The sequence below is a fragment of the Doryrhamphus excisus genome, chromosome 8 (genome assembly GCF_030265055.1).
Source record: "Doryrhamphus excisus isolate RoL2022-K1 chromosome 8, RoL_Dexc_1.0, whole genome shotgun sequence".
In the NCBI taxonomy this organism is placed as follows: domain Eukaryota; kingdom Metazoa; phylum Chordata; class Actinopteri; order Syngnathiformes; family Syngnathidae; genus Doryrhamphus; species Doryrhamphus excisus.
Genome location: NC_080473.1, coordinates 15,902,680 through 15,919,158, shown reverse-complemented (window position 1 = coordinate 15,919,158; position 16,479 = coordinate 15,902,680). Strand labels below are relative to the sequence as shown.

At 40.9% G+C, this 16,479-nt stretch overlaps 1 protein-coding gene across 1 annotated transcript in view; it reads left to right on the top strand.

The window, feature by feature from the left end:
• Nucleotides 1–16,047, top strand: part of pik3cb (phosphatidylinositol-4,5-bisphosphate 3-kinase, catalytic subunit beta) — a 36,502-nt gene extending 20,455 nt beyond the window's left edge. The window contains exons 5-24 of the mRNA XM_058080134.1: nucleotides 1,493–1,713; nucleotides 2,424–2,603; nucleotides 3,043–3,210; nucleotides 3,852–3,941; nucleotides 4,084–4,338; nucleotides 4,412–4,508; nucleotides 4,624–4,754; nucleotides 5,483–5,533; nucleotides 6,105–6,293; nucleotides 7,373–7,494; nucleotides 7,634–7,777; nucleotides 8,173–8,272; nucleotides 9,539–9,735; nucleotides 9,818–9,927; nucleotides 10,018–10,096; nucleotides 11,458–11,625; nucleotides 11,708–11,831; nucleotides 11,918–12,063; nucleotides 13,129–13,261; nucleotides 14,515–16,047. Coding sequence (XP_057936117.1) covers nucleotides 1,493–1,713; nucleotides 2,424–2,603; nucleotides 3,043–3,210; nucleotides 3,852–3,941; nucleotides 4,084–4,338; nucleotides 4,412–4,508; nucleotides 4,624–4,754; nucleotides 5,483–5,533; nucleotides 6,105–6,293; nucleotides 7,373–7,494; nucleotides 7,634–7,777; nucleotides 8,173–8,272; nucleotides 9,539–9,735; nucleotides 9,818–9,927; nucleotides 10,018–10,096; nucleotides 11,458–11,625; nucleotides 11,708–11,831; nucleotides 11,918–12,063; nucleotides 13,129–13,261; nucleotides 14,515–14,652 — 2,843 coding nt within the window. The 3' untranslated portion in view covers nucleotides 14,653–16,047. The remainder of the gene's footprint in view (nucleotides 1–1,492; nucleotides 1,714–2,423; nucleotides 2,604–3,042; nucleotides 3,211–3,851; nucleotides 3,942–4,083; nucleotides 4,339–4,411; nucleotides 4,509–4,623; nucleotides 4,755–5,482; nucleotides 5,534–6,104; nucleotides 6,294–7,372; nucleotides 7,495–7,633; nucleotides 7,778–8,172; nucleotides 8,273–9,538; nucleotides 9,736–9,817; nucleotides 9,928–10,017; nucleotides 10,097–11,457; nucleotides 11,626–11,707; nucleotides 11,832–11,917; nucleotides 12,064–13,128; nucleotides 13,262–14,514) is intronic.
• Nucleotides 16,048–16,479: the final 432 nt, after the last annotated feature.

The window sequence follows — 16,479 nt, the reverse complement described above, 5'->3', positions numbered from 1 at the left end:
ATGAGCTGTGTTTAAAATAACCTCTAGTGTCTGTGATAATAATGTAGATAATAAGATGCATTATATTGTATTTGCTTGTACCACCCCTACTTTGAAATATCATTGAGGAACTGATAATATCTTTTATCTGTACTGTACTGATCAAATCTGAAACCAGCTAAATGCAACAAAATGGGAGCGCGGTTGAGCATTCAAGCGTAATCAAATTGCATGCCGAGTATGGCAAATTCATACATGGGGGGGGCCCACCTCACTGGTCTAATCGAAGATGACTCTGATATTCATATTCTCCCCTCCCAGCTCCACTGTATTTGGACACAATCTTTGAAATACTTTAGACGGTCAAGTGATGCTGCTTAAGTAACCCCATGGGCACAACCAGAAGACAAGCAAGCGCGTGCCAAGTTTTTAACATTTTGGTCACATGTACAGTTGGAGTAGTTGAAGTGGAGCATAGCCATTTCATCAAAGCTAAAGGTCATGTGGATCAAATGAATGACGAAGTATTGAATGACTTTAAATGTCAGTTGTTTTCATCATTTTTGCTGAACCTTATTCAGTAAAAGGGAGTGATAAATACTCAACAGAGAGATACAGTTTAAGGATTAATCAGCCAAACGACACCTCTGGCATTTAATTCCAGCAAGAATATTTGTAAGCTTCAGTTTAATCCCATGAGCGTGTGTGCCTTTAATTGTAACAAATGATCGCTGGTTCAAATGTGCATCTGACCTGCTGGTCTCCATGTGTGGTTAAATGCGCTTAGCTTTATGTTTGCGTCTTTTGCAAGTTCATGCATTTTTTTCTTCAAGTTTTTCCCCAAAGAAAAGAATGGCATGGGAATTAGAAATTCACAAAATTCACGGCGATCAAAGTAATTACTTGATCCACTGCTCATTTTTATGATGAGTGAGACATGAATTATTACAAACCTACCATCAAAAATTCTGGACTGTTCATGTCTTTCTGACAAATTCTTATTTACCTCACTATGTTTTTTGTTGTTTTGTTGGGCATATCTTGTTTGATTTGCTCATCCATCCATTTTCCTCCGCTTATCCGGGTGGCGGGGGCAGCAGTCTCAGTAGGGAAGCCCAGACTTCCCGGTTCCCGGCCACCTCCTCCAGCTCCACCGGGAGAACACCAAGGCCAGCTGTGAGACATAATCCCACCAGCGTGTCCTAGGTCTGCCCCGGGGTCTTTTCCCAGCCGGGCATGCCCTTAACACCTCACCAGGGAGGCTTGTGTCTTTACATAAACATATGTAGTCATGTAAATCAACTGTATACAAAAATTATATTGATGATTGATGGTCCAGCCTGACTGTAGGAAACGATTCATTTGCTTAACCTGGAAGATAAAGATTCCTTACTGCCACATATAATTACAAACTGTGTGAAATGGCAAAAAATAATATACCACAATGATAAATTATTGTTAGTCAAGAACTCTCATGTCTTGAGGACTGTTTTTGACTCCTATTTTCTTCTAGGTCTTCATGAACTGGATGGCATAAATGACCAGGAAGTAAAGGACTTTCGCAGTAAAATGTCCCGCCTCAGTGAAGAGAGGCTGCATCGGCACCAGATGATGACGTGGAGCGAGTGGTTGCACGTCTGTTTCTCCCCACAACTTGAGCCAAGGACCACCAACGACGGGCTGAGTGAGCGCTCAAACGACTTGAAAGTCATCATCCACTTTGACCAATCTCAGGTGAACCTCCATGGCCCATTGAGGTTGTAGCGTTCAGATTTTGCTTCAAGAAAAACTACAGTGTGGTGACTTGAGAAAGTCTGAACCCTTTTAAAACTGGGGACTTTTCATCAGTATTTCCCTCATGTCTTATTTTGCTTTTCATAACTATGCTCCATTAACGCATGTATTCAAATAAAAAAAAGGAAGGATGTATGTGCCACTCTGACAGGAAGTCTTATTTGGAGGCCAGACACAACAAGCTGTATATATGGACAGGACGTGTGGTGTTTTATTGTTTTGAAGTGGACATGGTCATTGTTCTCAGCTGAGCCTTTCTTTTAGTGATATTATTGGCCTTATTTGGCAGTAAGCCATATCTATTTATATTCAACTTACGTATTGGTGTGATATGCTCTTGCATTTTCCCCATCACATTATCGCCCATTGCTCACTGATGCGTTATGTCATCTGGAAATGATCATTTAATCTCAGAAATCAGGTCAAAGGTGTGTTATAATTTGAGTCATTAACTGTAAGCGTTGTGGCTTTTTTGAACATGTCCACCAGAGTTTTGATGCTTTAGTTTTTTGTAAAACGTGCATACAATGTTCCATTGAAATACATCACATAATCACAATTTATTGCAGAGCTTATTAAATCCGACCCCCCCTCTCCAGATCGCGACTATACGGCGTTGCTTTGCTATTTTGATTTTGTTTCTCCTGTAGGATTCTGCCAGTCTGAAGGTGCCTGCATCCTGCACTCCTGCAGAGCTGATGGAGTTAGCTGTGAGGAAGTGGCTGACCACCCACGGCCCCGAGGAGGAGGCATGGAAAGGACAGTATGTACTGAGAGTCAGCCATTGCATGGAGTTCCTCTCTGGAGAGCATCCTCTTTGGCAATATAAGGTCAGTGAGTGCATATAGTGGTTGAGTGGGAAGTGGGGATGATGCATCATAAGGGCAAATGTACTTCTGTCTGTGTCGTCTGTGTCGTATGCACAATGTGTATAATCTACCGTAAGTTGATTCATCAACAGTGTATCGTATCATGTAAATAACATTCCATTTTATGCAAAAAGTTCATTGACCCCAGGCTAAGACATTGCCACAACCGTGATTAAGTGATTGATCAATTAATTGCTACTGAACTGAATTGTATTTGTATTGTAATTTGATTCCTAATTGTTGATTACTTACCATCTGACTTTGATATTGTGCTATATCAACATTGTCTGACGGGGAAAATTGCTCTCATTCAGAACAGTTCATGAAAAGAATATGAGTAATAATGTGTAATATATATAATAATGTGCTAATTCTTGCATCATTTGTCATTTGTGGGCAGTACATACGTACGTGCATGCAGTCCAAGGAGTCCCCGCATCTCACCCTGGTCCACTCCAGCACAGTCAAGGCCATGTTTGAAAAGGAAATTTCCACCATCGGAGCTGTGGTCAGCCGCAAGTCCTCAAACCCCCCTTTACCACTACCTCCCAAAAGACGGGTTCCTACAGTAAGTTCAATGAAGTGCACCTCTCTGATGAAACTAAATAGGGTAACCAAAAAGTGAAAACACCTGTCTGTGATGCAGTGACGGTCACGGTCGAGCCTAGAGCCAGTTAACTGCGGATGACTGTACAGGAAATATGTTTTGAGTAATTCACGTCTGGATTTTGGTTCATTCTGTTACTTTTTTTCCTCCCACAAAAAAAAATATATATTGTGGAGTAATTGCCAATGTAATAATTCACATATGGTACCAGTAGCTGGCTCAACTACAGGTCAATGCCCCAGTATTCATATTCATAAAAGGTTTTTTAAACTCACATTGATGTCCAGATTGAGAAAATATTTGTATGTACACAAAATAACTTGTACTACATTTTGCTGTTCTAAACAGATAGAGGTTAACAAAGCACACATACTTGGACTCTGACTCCTATCTGTTATGAATTACTTTATTGTATTTGCCTTATTGCTACTAAGTATCTCCATCTGTAATGAAAACGTTGAACCAAAACCAATTTGTTTCCTTTAAAAAAAAAAAAAAAAAAAAAGACAATTTGTTCGATACTTCCATGTACCGAAACCGTGTATGTGTATGCAGTGCAGCATGTCAGGTCGCTGTGCTCATTGTATGTCTCTCACCTGCAGCAAGCACAGACTTGTGTGTGGAACGTATCAAGCCCATTTAAGATAGTTTTACTGAAAGGCAGCAAAGTGAATGCAGAGGAGACTGCTAAGGTAAGCTTTCTGTCACTCCAGGTAAAAGCTTGCTGCAGAAAGTATAATGCATATTTTGTGGTGTGGTATAAGTTGCTTTTGAACCCTCACATGCGTATTGCATAAAGTGAATGATACTATATTGCCTGGCTGTGCTGACTAGGTGCAGGTCAGGGCCGGGCTTTTTCACGGAACGGAGCTGCTGTGCAAACCGGCAGTCAGCAGTGAGAGCAACGGCCGTTCGGAGCACACCTGGAAAGACAACATGTTAGAATTCGACATCTCCGTGTGTGACCTGCCGAGGATGACACGCCTCTGTTTCGCCATCTACGCTGTCATGGATAAAGTTAAGAAGCAGAAGTCCACCAAAAACGCTCATCCAAACAAGTACCAGACCATTCGCAAAGCAGGGAAAGTGGTAAGACGACGCCACCTGGTTTGCAGCCCGTTCCGTTCGATTCCAAGACTCATTTCTTATTTCTGTGTCCTAGCACTACCCAATTGCTTGGGTAAACACCATGGTGTTTGATTACAAAGGACAACTAAAGACCGGGGATATCATTCTTGACTGCTGGTCCTCATTTCCTGGTACACTATCATAACATTTTCCTTTTTTACGTAATCTTTTTTTTAATTAAAACCGAGGTACGCACAAGCATCTTTGGTGATTGACACGAGTAAACACTGCGTCTGTCTTGGACAGATGAACTTGAAGAGATGCTGAACCCCATCGGAACTATTCAAACCAACCCGTACACTGAGAACGCCACAGCTCTGCACATCAATTTCCTGGAGTACTCATCACACCCCATCATTTTCCCTCCCTTTGACAAGGTCAGTATGGAATTGAACCACAGAAACATACCTTCTTCCATGATTTGGGCACACACACTCATCATGGATGACATGAAGGAATGCCAGCAATTGCGGGTCCGACGTTGCCAACTTTTCAGACTTACGATATGTACTCTATATGTTTACAATGTTGTTGATATGATGAGTTTGGTGTGTTTTTAAGTAATCCCTGGTTAAATTCTTATGCCTATTTTGTGAGCGGTGAGATATTACAACCAATCACGAGATTTCCACAATTCCTCTTCAGTTTGCGGTTGAGGCTTGCATATATCTCTATGCAACTCTGTGCATTGGTGTGCAGAAGTAGGCAAGGTTGGAGGGTGGATGCTGTGGAATCTTAATAGTTTTGGCCTCGTGGAGAAAAATGTTGATTTAGCTTAATTATGCCTTTTCCACTTTTCTAACCTATAAATGTAGTTAGAATGTTTTATTCTCATGTTAAACAATGCCAAAGTTTGAAATCCTCACACAGTTCGTCTTCTTACTGCCAAATAGCTTCATTTGTGTGTTCTGTCTCACCATAAAACTTTAGTCCACCTGGCTTGTCCATGTGTGCATCTTCTAATGTCAATGAGTTCCTTGGACTTGTTGAGATTGTTGGTCAATCGTGATCGCTAATAGTCATTGACATATGCTGTATTATCATTCCAATTCGATGAGGCTGAGGACCATTTGTCATGTGTTTCTGCTTGTTTTCATTCATACAGATCCTGGAAAAAGCTGCAGAGATTGCCCGAGCAAGTGACTGTTCACCTATGGTGAGTTCATATACAATAGGGTGTGGCTACATACTGTACATCAAGCAAAATATTGAAAATCAGGTCACACAAGCAGTGATGCAGTGTGATATATGACCCCTCCCTTTGTGTGCGCACACACGCGCACCACCCTTCCTTTGAAACCCTACAGCGTGCATCAGCAAAATATTTCCATCTCCTTTAAAAGTAGACTCCAATCAGATCGCTTGCTCTTTTTGCTATATAACCCCTCAACGTGAAACCCACCCCTGGGCGTGGACGGCCCATTGCATAATCCTGCTTGCAGGCATGTAGGAGACATGCCTGAACACACCTTGTCAATGTGTGTGCCCCGCTCATTATGCATTTATTCGTGTAGTATTGTGCAGCCTCACTAAAGTCAGCCTGCGTTCATATTTTGAGATGCCAAAAATGTAACAGCAATTTATTCATTGTGAGAATATTGGTCATGTTGGTGCCATCTGCCATCTTTGTAGTGACTTCAATTACTCTTCTCCCATTTCATTTCTCGGAGGTTCCTGCCTGTTTTTTTTTGTGATGGATCTCTTCCATGCCATGCTTTTACTTCCAGGGTCGTGGAGGTAAGAAGTTCTATATTGAACTGAAAGAGATCATGGAGCGGGATCCTCTCTCTCAGTTGTGTGAGAATGAGAAGGACTTGATCTGGACACTACGCTACGACTGTCGAGAAAATTTCCCTCAGTCACTGCCCAAGCTGCTACTCTCCGTCAAGTGGAGCAAACACGAAGACATGGCCCAGGTTAGCGGGGGGAGGGACGGAACCTTTTGAAAGTTATACAATAAATGCTTGTTAAAAGAATGCTCCAATCAGGGTCTTATGCGGCTAATCAATTATTTATATTTTAGTCTAAGAAAATAACATGATACAAATTAATATCTTTATTAAATAGAAATCTGAATAAATTGAGTGTCCAGGTTGCAGGGGTCTCCAATTTATTAGAGCACTATTAGAGTTGTCGACTCCACTACTTATTTTATATTTATACCAAGCACTCAAACAGCGTGGCCATTGGACTTTTGTGCACATTTGACTTCACATAAGGACAAAGTCTGAATTCAGCAGTTATAATGATAAAAACAAGAGAGTTGAAGCAAATATCCTTTGGCCCTTTGGTGAGCTACTCAGAATCAGCTGATCTACTGTAGTATCGCCATCATAAGGCTGGACACACAATGTGTTCATTTTCATTCAACAACCACACACAAATAGTGTTTTAGTGTTTTAAGACATAATAAGAGAACGCAATTGTCTGTATGTTTGCCATGAACTTTGTGGCTTTCCCGTCGGACAAAAAGCAGATACAAAGTAACCAATTTTTTTTCTTTTTTTTAATAACAAAAAGTCACATTTGGAGTCCGAAGGCGAAAATCTAGGCAAATAACTCTAAGATAGCAAGCTAGCTGCTCCCAGTGACAGCTAGGTAAAACATGTAAACAAAGATGCAAGAAAAGTCGAATACAATATGTTGGATAATGAAGTGATCAAATATGCCGGCATCCATTAGAGTAGCCTGTGTCAAGCTGAATCCAACTACTTTTGATTGTCGCAGCAATACGGGACAATATGGGACTATTAAAACTTTCCCGCAAAGTTCCCAATCTACTTTTTTTTTAAATTGTTCCCTAATTTTTTAGTTTCCCCCCACTTCTTACTGTCATCCATCATAGACTTGTGGCAGTTTGAGTCAAGTATATACTGTACATGCATCAATTGTTTTAATCCTGATAATCATCAAGTTCATCTGGATGAATGGCTAACATTTTGACAGCCCTATTTTAAATACATCATTTGCTAATTGTGTGTGTGTGTGTCCTCAGCTGCAGGCACTACTTCAAATTTGGCCCAAATTGAGTCCGAGAGATGCACTGGAGCTTCTGGATTTTAACTATCCTGACCAATATGTCAGAGAGTATGCTGTACGCTGCCTGTATGATATGAGGTAAACTTGACAATACACGCTTATGTGTTGGGGTGGGTGATAGCATCCATCTGATTTTGCTATCAGCAAACATCTGAGGAGTTTAAATATCGGATCTATAATGTTGACTTTTCTTTCATTCCCTGTTGTTCTTCCTAAGCAACGAGGAGCTGTCGCAGTACTTGCTACAGTTGGTGCAGGTGTTGCGTTATGAGCCCTACTACGACTGCGCCCTTACCCACTTCCTGCTGGAGCGAGCCCAGGGGAACCGCAAGATAGGGCACTTCCTCTTCTGGCACTTACGGTGGGTCTTTGTTTACATACCAAAGTATGTGTGGATTTTGTTTTTATTACCATTAACACGTTTCATGCAAATTATATCAATTGAAAGGTGGGTGACCACAAAAAAGCCAAACTGTGGCCGAGTGGTTAGCATGTTGTCCACAGTTAGGCTTCTGTGTGGAGTTTCCATGCGGTCCATATGCGTATGTAGGTTTTCTCCACGTCCGCAGGCTTCCTCCTTCCAAAAATATGCATGTTAGGTTCAATTGCGATCAATGTGAGTGTGAATGGTTGTCGCACCTGAAGTCACTTGGGATAGGCTCCAGCATACCTGCAACCCCAGTGAGGATAAGCGGCATGGAAGATGGCTGAACGGATGACCTGCTGCTTATTCTGTGTCTCTGCTGCCCCCCACAGGTCAGAAATCCACATGCCGGCTGTTTCAGTTCAGTTTTCCCTCATCCTAGAAGCCTACTGTCGGGGCAGCATCCCTCATATTGAGGTTCTAAAGAAACAGGTATGGTTCAGGATTTTTTTGTTTTACTCACTCAAAACCATTTTTGAATGGGATTAATGTTTTATGTTGCTCATTTTAAACCCGATGGCCTACTGTATAGTGGTGAGTGTGGTGGGCTCACACATTGGAGATTGAGGGTTTGAATCTCAGTTTGGGAATCTTTGTGTGACCTCCCACATTCTAAAAACATCCATCCATCCTTCTTGCGCTTATCCGAGGTCGGGGTCCCGCTTCCTCTCATATTCATATTAAGTTAATTGGAGACTCTGGTGAATGCCTATTTGTTTATATGTGCCGTGTAATTTATCATCGACCAGTCCACCTCTCACCTGAAGTCAGCTAGGGTAGGTTCCTGCTCACCTGTGACCCTAATGAGGAAAAACAGTCGACAAAATGTATGGATGGATTTGAACTTGGTCGTCATGACTCCATTTTGGACCTGGCAAGATTCAATCCAATCCAATCCACTTTATTTATATAGCACATTTTATAAACAGAGTTTCCAAAGTGCTGCACAGACTAATAAAATAAAAAGTAATAATCCAAAACTAAAAGATAATTTAAGAAATAAAATAGATATTATAATATTAAAAAGAAGAAGCAAAGCAATAAAAGTATAAAAAATAAAACCAATTAAAATAAAAAGAAAGAACTAGAAGACACAGGACCATACGACTCACTCCGAGTTAAAAGCCAGAGAATAAAAGTGGGTTTTAAGACAAGACTTAAAGCTTTCGATGTTGGGGGCCTTTTTTACTTGGGAGGGGAGAGAGTTTCATAGCTTGGGGCCAACCACAGAAAAGGCTCGGTCCCCCCTGGTCTTAAGTCTCGTCTTGGGTACCACAAGTTGGAGCTGGCCCTCGGACCTCAGTGACCGCGCTGGAGAGTAAATTTGGATGAGGTCCGAGATGTATTTGGGGGCCAGCCCATTCAACGCCTTAAAAACAAACAATAAAATCTTAAAAGTCAATACAGTATATGCTATTTTTAGCCTGTCACACTGACAATGGCGTCACCCCCTGCCCTTTAACCTCTGCACTTTGTTAGTTCTGACGCTTGGTCCCTTTTGACTTCCTCCTGTGTCCTTGTCAACCTTGTCATGCGTTGGCTAATTCCTGCTCTGAACACACACACACACACACCACACTCTAGTAATATTGCTGACAATGTGTTTTTAATGAGAACATGTGTTTTTTTTACTAGTACAGACGCTACATTAGAAATCTGCAGATCACAGTAAACTACATAGAAATGTTTTTCAACCAGGTGGAAGCCCTAAGCAAGCTAAAGTCAGTCAATGAGCTCATCAAGCTCGGAACAATGAAGAACGCTCGGGGGAAGACCAAGGAGGCCATGTTGACCAAGGAGGCCATGATGACTTGCCTGAGGCAGAGTGGCTACTCCGAGACACTCTCTGACCTGCACTCCCCTCTGAACCCCAGCATCCTGCTGTCAGGCATGAAGTGAGGGAACTATTCTGCTATCTAGGAACACGCGCCGAGGTGTCAAATCACATTTTCCACTTCCTCAATCTTTATCCGTCAGTGTGGAGAAGTGTCGCTACATGGACTCAAAGATGAAGCCGCTCTGGATTGTTTACAACAACAAACTGCTGACTGGGGACACCCTGGGAATCATCTTCAAGAATGGGGACGGTAGGAAAAGTCAAGAGACGGGGTCATGGGGTGCTTCTGAAGAGCAATTTTCCTTCATGTGAATGTTCTCTTTCATGACTACTTTTCCAGACCTAAGACAAGACATGTTGACCCTGCAGATTCTGAGGCTAATGGATATGCTGTGGAAGGAGGCTAATCTAGATCTCAGGTGAGTGTGTGTGATCACCTTTGTCAAGACCGTTCCCCGCAGAGAAGGAGAGGCACTTAATTACCCCAAACTAGTTTGACCTCAAACGACACACGTGCTATCTCTATTCTATCCTAATTCCAGCTGAAAGCCATGCAGTAATGACCTGCTTGAATTCAAGTGGGGCTTCGTTGTGGCCGGGCAGTGCATTATGGGTATTATGTGTTCCTAAATGGGGGGGTACTCAAGGGTGAGCGCACACATACGCACACACACACACACACACACACACACACACACACACACACACACACAGGTGAATCTCACTTTCAGGAAGTTTTTGCAGTTCGTTTACAATATTTCTGTAATTTTTAATATTTTTGTAATTTTATTAAAATAGTGAATTTGTGTTTATTAGTTATAAGTAATAATCATCAAAATTATTAAGAGAAAGAAATACATTTTATTAGATATTTCGCCGCATATGTTTGTAATCTATAGACTGTAAGATTTGTACTTGTACTGAAAGTACTGAAATATATGAACCATCAAAGACAATCTAACTTTTAACACGTCTTCATTATGCTTCATTATAAAAGTGGCCATTTTAAATTAATAACTATTATTTCTTTGCTCACAAATCAGTTCATCATTTTGTAAAGTAATCAGTTTTCACAATATGGGAGGGGGGGGGGGGACTATAATCATTTAAGTTGAATTTTTGTGTGCATACGTGTTTTCTAGGATTTCCGAGCATACTTAGATGCAGCACGTTGTACTGAGGGTTAGCTAGTGAGTGATATGAATATCCACTTACAGGTTTTCGCTGTGTATTTATTTGGATATTTATACATACAGTACACACGTAAAATTATTGTGTGGTGTTCCGAGTGTCCACGTACGCGCCTTGCAGTCGCCTAGCGACAATTAAGACGTGTCGTTGAGCGCGAACAAGAGTGTATGTTGGAAATAAGAAAGTAGTAAAGGAGTGGAGACGTTGGGGGGCGCTATTGTGCCGCCATCTTCCTTAGTAACAGAGAGGTGGTGACATGAGCTAAACTCTAAAAATTCAAACTATATAATTTGACAGCACGAGTGTTTACAGTAAAAAAAAATACCATTGTTTCGGACTGTAATACATCAGTGATGCTACCATGCTGTGCTTTTTTATGGTTTTCGATAAAAAACTGTTCCACATGGGGTACTTGACTGAAATAAATGTTGAAAACCACTGGTCAGCATGTACACGCGTTCATTGTGGTCAGTGCCTGTACTGTTCCCATCCCTCGATAGTAATATAATATAATAATAATAATAATAATAGTAATAATACCCTGCATGAGACCCTGAAACCTTTGCTTCTCTCTGCCCATGCCATTCAGGATTGTACCCTATGGTTGCTTAGCGACGGGGGATCGAGCAGGGTTGATTGAGGTTGTGTCATCGTCTGATACCATTGCAAACATTCAGCTGACCAGCAGCAACGTGGCAGCCACCGCTGCTTTCAACAAGGATGCCTTGCTCAACTGGCTCAAGGAACGTAACTCCGGGTACGACCGCGTCATTTGGGAGTGATGACTACAATTTGTGGAACTTGTGTAGAATAATCACGTGTATTTTCTTTATCGACAGCGACGCTCTTGATCGGGCCATCGAGGAATTCACTTTGTCATGTGCGGGCTACTGTGTAGCCACGTACGTCCTGGGCATTGGAGACCGCCACAGCGACAACATCATGGTCCGCAGCACTGGACAGGTGCATCATTTAGATTAATTAGCCAAAATTATTATTATTATTATTATCATTCCTGGGGCTTACTGTTTTTGTTTCCGCCCGTTCAGCTTTTCCACATCGACTTTGGCCACATCCTGGGAAACTTCAAGTCAAAGTTCGGCATCAAGAGGGAGCGTGTTCCGTTTATCCTCACGCACGACTTCATCCACGTCATCCAACAGGGCAAGACCGGTTACACGGAAAAGTTTGGCAGGTCTGTACCACTTTCTTGGTGCTTTGGGGTCATCGGATCTACTGCTATTGACAGCTGCAGGGGGGGGGGTGCTTTTATTTAGGCTTTAATGTCTTCTTGCTGGGCTCTTTGTGGATTATTTCAACAATTCATTATTGATTTGATGACTTCTTATGTGGAGGAAAAACTGAAAGAAATTCAAACATGTCAGTTCAAACATTGTAGTGGAACATGGTATTATCATTCCACCCTAGAGAAAGACAGAGGGCGGGGTCCACCCTGGACTGGTGGCCAGCCAATCCCTATGGACAATTTGGAGTGGCTAATTAACCTAGCATGTTTTTGGAATATGGGAGGAAACCGGAGTACCCGGAGAAAACCCACGCATGCACGGGGAGAACATGCAAACTCCACACAGAGATGGCCGAGGGTGGAATCGAACTCTGGTCTCCCAGCTGTGTGCTAACCACTCGTCAACCGTGCAGCCTTTATTAGACAGATCTCCAACTGGATCTGTTGGTTATGTGTCATTGTAGTATGTAAATCCACCACTAGATGGCAGCAGAGACTGTAGAATGTTGAAATTGGTTTAGACGGCCGTGTGTTAATGTTAATGTGCATAATTTCAAATATATTATGAAATGTTCATTGCATATTTTATTAATCATTTATCAAAACTTACATGTGCAAAAATATTTGAATACTGAGCTACGATACTTTCTTTGCCGCTTTTTTTTAGCCATAAAACATCTCTTTTTGTTTTGCTTCTTGACACATCATCTGCATGATTACCCATGAATCACCTTGATAAAAAACTGCAAGTAGTACAAAAAGTACTGAAACGCAGCCCCTTTGGGCATGTGCATTCAAAAGGTTAAAGATCAGATTTTTTCCTGTAAAGGTTATAGTTGTTCCTCATATTTCACTTAAAAAAACAGGTATCCTTGACTTTACTACAGTGGTGTATAACAGTGGTTTTGGCCATAGTTGGAACATCGCCCACCTGTTGAGGACCTTACACCGTCATATTTACAGCAAAGTATCTGCCAATTGTGTCACGTTGAAGACATCCCAATATGTTGGCAGTTTCCGTCAGTACTGCGAGGAGGCCTACCTTATCCTGAGGAAGAACGGGAACCTCTTCATCACGCTGTTTGCCCTCATGCTAACCGCTGGCCTGCCTGAGCTCACATCGGTCAAAGATATCCAGTACCTGAAGGTAAACGCACCCGCATGCATGTACCATCACTTTATCGACATAGCATTTATACACTTTCATTTACTGTAGAGTGGGCAGACTTTTGCTTTTTAAAAAGTTGTTTAAGTCGTTAATAATACAAAATATGTGACAATACAGGTAAATTGTACAGCATATGCATTATGTGCATTTTTATGTGTTCCTGATTCATTGATTATGTTTTTTTTTTGTTTTTTATTTGTCACGCACTGAGATTTCGCACCTTGTTTGGCATTTTCCTTGAGCGCAAACTGCTTGTTGTGAGTTGCAAAGATGAAGCATACAGAATATGCTACTCTTCATCTCTTAAAACCTGAGCCATTTTGCCCAAAAAAACATGTCCTGCAATATTAAAATGTTTACACTTAAAAAAAAATTAGAAATCAAGTTGGAGAGATTGGAGGAAAACTAGAAATCGTTCAGGGTCTCTAAGCAGTTTTTAGGAGTGGACTTTTTTGTTCTTTAGGACCCAAAAGGGTGGGAAATTTGGAATCTCAACCGGCAAATGGCACCTTTTCACATAGACTCCCAGCTCACTAACATGTATTATCTGAAAATAAAATAAAAACAAAATTTGTTTGTATTGTTCCAAGCAAAAACAATAACCTCATTGAATAGCATTTAAAGGGTTAAAAAATAATTTTAAAATACTCAAAAAAATATTCACATGCTTGGTCATTTTTATTAAAACTCAAGTTGATTAAGAAATCAGAAAAAAATTATAATAATTATATAAAATGTATTATAAAATTAAAAAATAATAAAATAAAAAATAATTTAAATAATTTTATAATAATAATAATAATAATTTTTCTAGCAGGTTTTGGAAGTAGAGTATATTTCCGCTATCAGTAGAGTTAAGTTCCAAAACCCATCACGAATGGTGGACCAAAAACCGCTAATCAATGATGTGTATGCTCAATAAAATGTCTCTTCAGATTTATTGAACACATTTTAAATGTAGTTTTACACGTAAGAAACGACATGCATACTTGATGTAGTACTTACATGCAGTTACACAACATCACGTCTTTTCAAAGCATAATAGTGAAGCTCAATTTCTCAGTTTCTATCGTCATCATCACACTTTTCCTCTTTGCAAACCTGCTAACTTTCTATGGTGGCACCATAAAAACAAAGTAAATGCTCACGAGTCTCACAAGGTTTGTGACAGGTTGGATATATTTTTTTTTTAATAATGTGTACACCTTTTGTGGTCCACATCCCCTCCATAGGATTCCCTGGCCCTGGGTAAAACGGACGACGAGGCCCTCAAGCAATTCCGCCAGAAATTTGACGAGGCTCTAAGAGAGAGCTGGACAACCAAAGTCAACTGGATGGCTCACAATGTGGCAAAAGACAACCGCTCCTAGAGCACCGCAGTTACGGGATTATATTGAAGCAAAGGAAGGGTCACCCGTTTCAATAACTGTCTGTGGTGCCCATGGAGATTAAACCTGACCTACTCCTGGACTCCTTCGCTGTCGGACGCCTCCTGAGAATTCATATCATGACATTCAAAGTCGCCGCACCTTTTTTTCTGCAGTTCGTGTAGCACCTGTAGCACATGGACTAGAAACTTGAGCAGAACTGAATGGGAACACGCATCCCCAGATTTGAAAGAACTGCAGAGAAAACCAATAGTCTCCAAGAAAGTACCATCATTCAGGATCCACAGTAAGTGCAGCTCCACAGTGGGGCTCATGGTGATCCTGGGGGGGGGGGCTGTGCAGCAGATTGCATGTATGTTGTGTATGATGTCTTTATTCCAGAATCTTCACACATGCCAGACTACTTAAAAGGTGTGCGAGTGAACAATAATGAAAGGTAAGAACTAAAATGAGGAAAGATGGAGCCTTTTGTTTTCGTATTTGAATGCTTGACTGAAATCAGCCTGATCTATTAAAAACTGGAGGATTTTACAAACAAATGAGAGAAAAGTAAATGTAATGAAATATACCATCATCACAAAACTTTTTTGTTATTGAGTCTTAAAAGGTACAATGGCCAATAGGGGGCTAGCATGCAGCGACGTCCTAACACAGGAATGATGCAACCAATGCAACCAAAAACAAAATACATTTGCTGTAAATGCCAACACACACACACACGCACACCAAAAGCAAATGCATGAGAAAAATGGTGTAGATTCCTGGACCGGGCCACCAGGGGCGCCATCCCATCCTGGCTGGCTTCCATTTTTTTTTTTCCTTGAACTTGCAGCATTTGTCTCAATTAGTAGTTTTTGGGGTTTATGTGTGTTGGTATTTGTTTTATGCTGTGTAGTTTTGGTTTTCTATCAATTCTGGGTTTGGAGTATTGTGACGTTGCTGCACCCTGTCGGCCACCGTTACAAAAGGAAAGTGAAAGTGAAATGTCTTAATATACCAGGACCAAAAAGCAAACATTATTGATTAGTCCATGAATGTGCAAATATTAGTTTAATAAGAGCGGTTGTCGGTTGCGTGGGCATGATAAACATTTCACTGCAAAGCCAATTATTTTTTGACATACGGTGCCTCCGTGCTTGTATTTTGTGCAATATCCATCACTGAGTATACTGTATGAACTATATGTACATGTATAAAGTTCCAGACTCAGGCCTTAGCCTATCATGGTTGTCTCTGTTGTTGTTGTTGTACGGTGTTGCGGATGTAGTTTGCCAAACAAGTCAGCTAAAGTCTTAGACACTGGAAATGTACAAGCTTTTATTATGTTGTTTTGTTTTTTGTTTCATAGAAGTTTTATTAAAGTTATTTTCAACTGTGCTGCATTTGCTTCCACGTTGTGTGGTTTATGTAGATTTGTCACCCGATGACATCACATTCATCATAGTGTATAATTCCAGCTATACACATTGCATACAGTAAACTTGAACACCAAAGCTACGGAATTAGTTTCATTTAGAAGAGCAAAAAAAATTCCATGTCATAAGAGCTTCATTTACCGTCATTTCTTTCTATAACAGCCTGACTCACTGTGTCATCTTACAAAGAACACTAAACTCATCAAACAGCAGCTTAACACCCAAAAAAAGGTACGTAACTCAGAAGTACAAATACAAGTTGAAAATGACCAACTTTTAATAGTTTTCTCATAATGTATTGTGTCTAAGCAAACCATTCATTTGTGCCTGCCGTAATGTCAGCCTCCTTCTGGGCTTCTCTGGTGGATAGAGGCGGAATTACAGCGCCATCCAT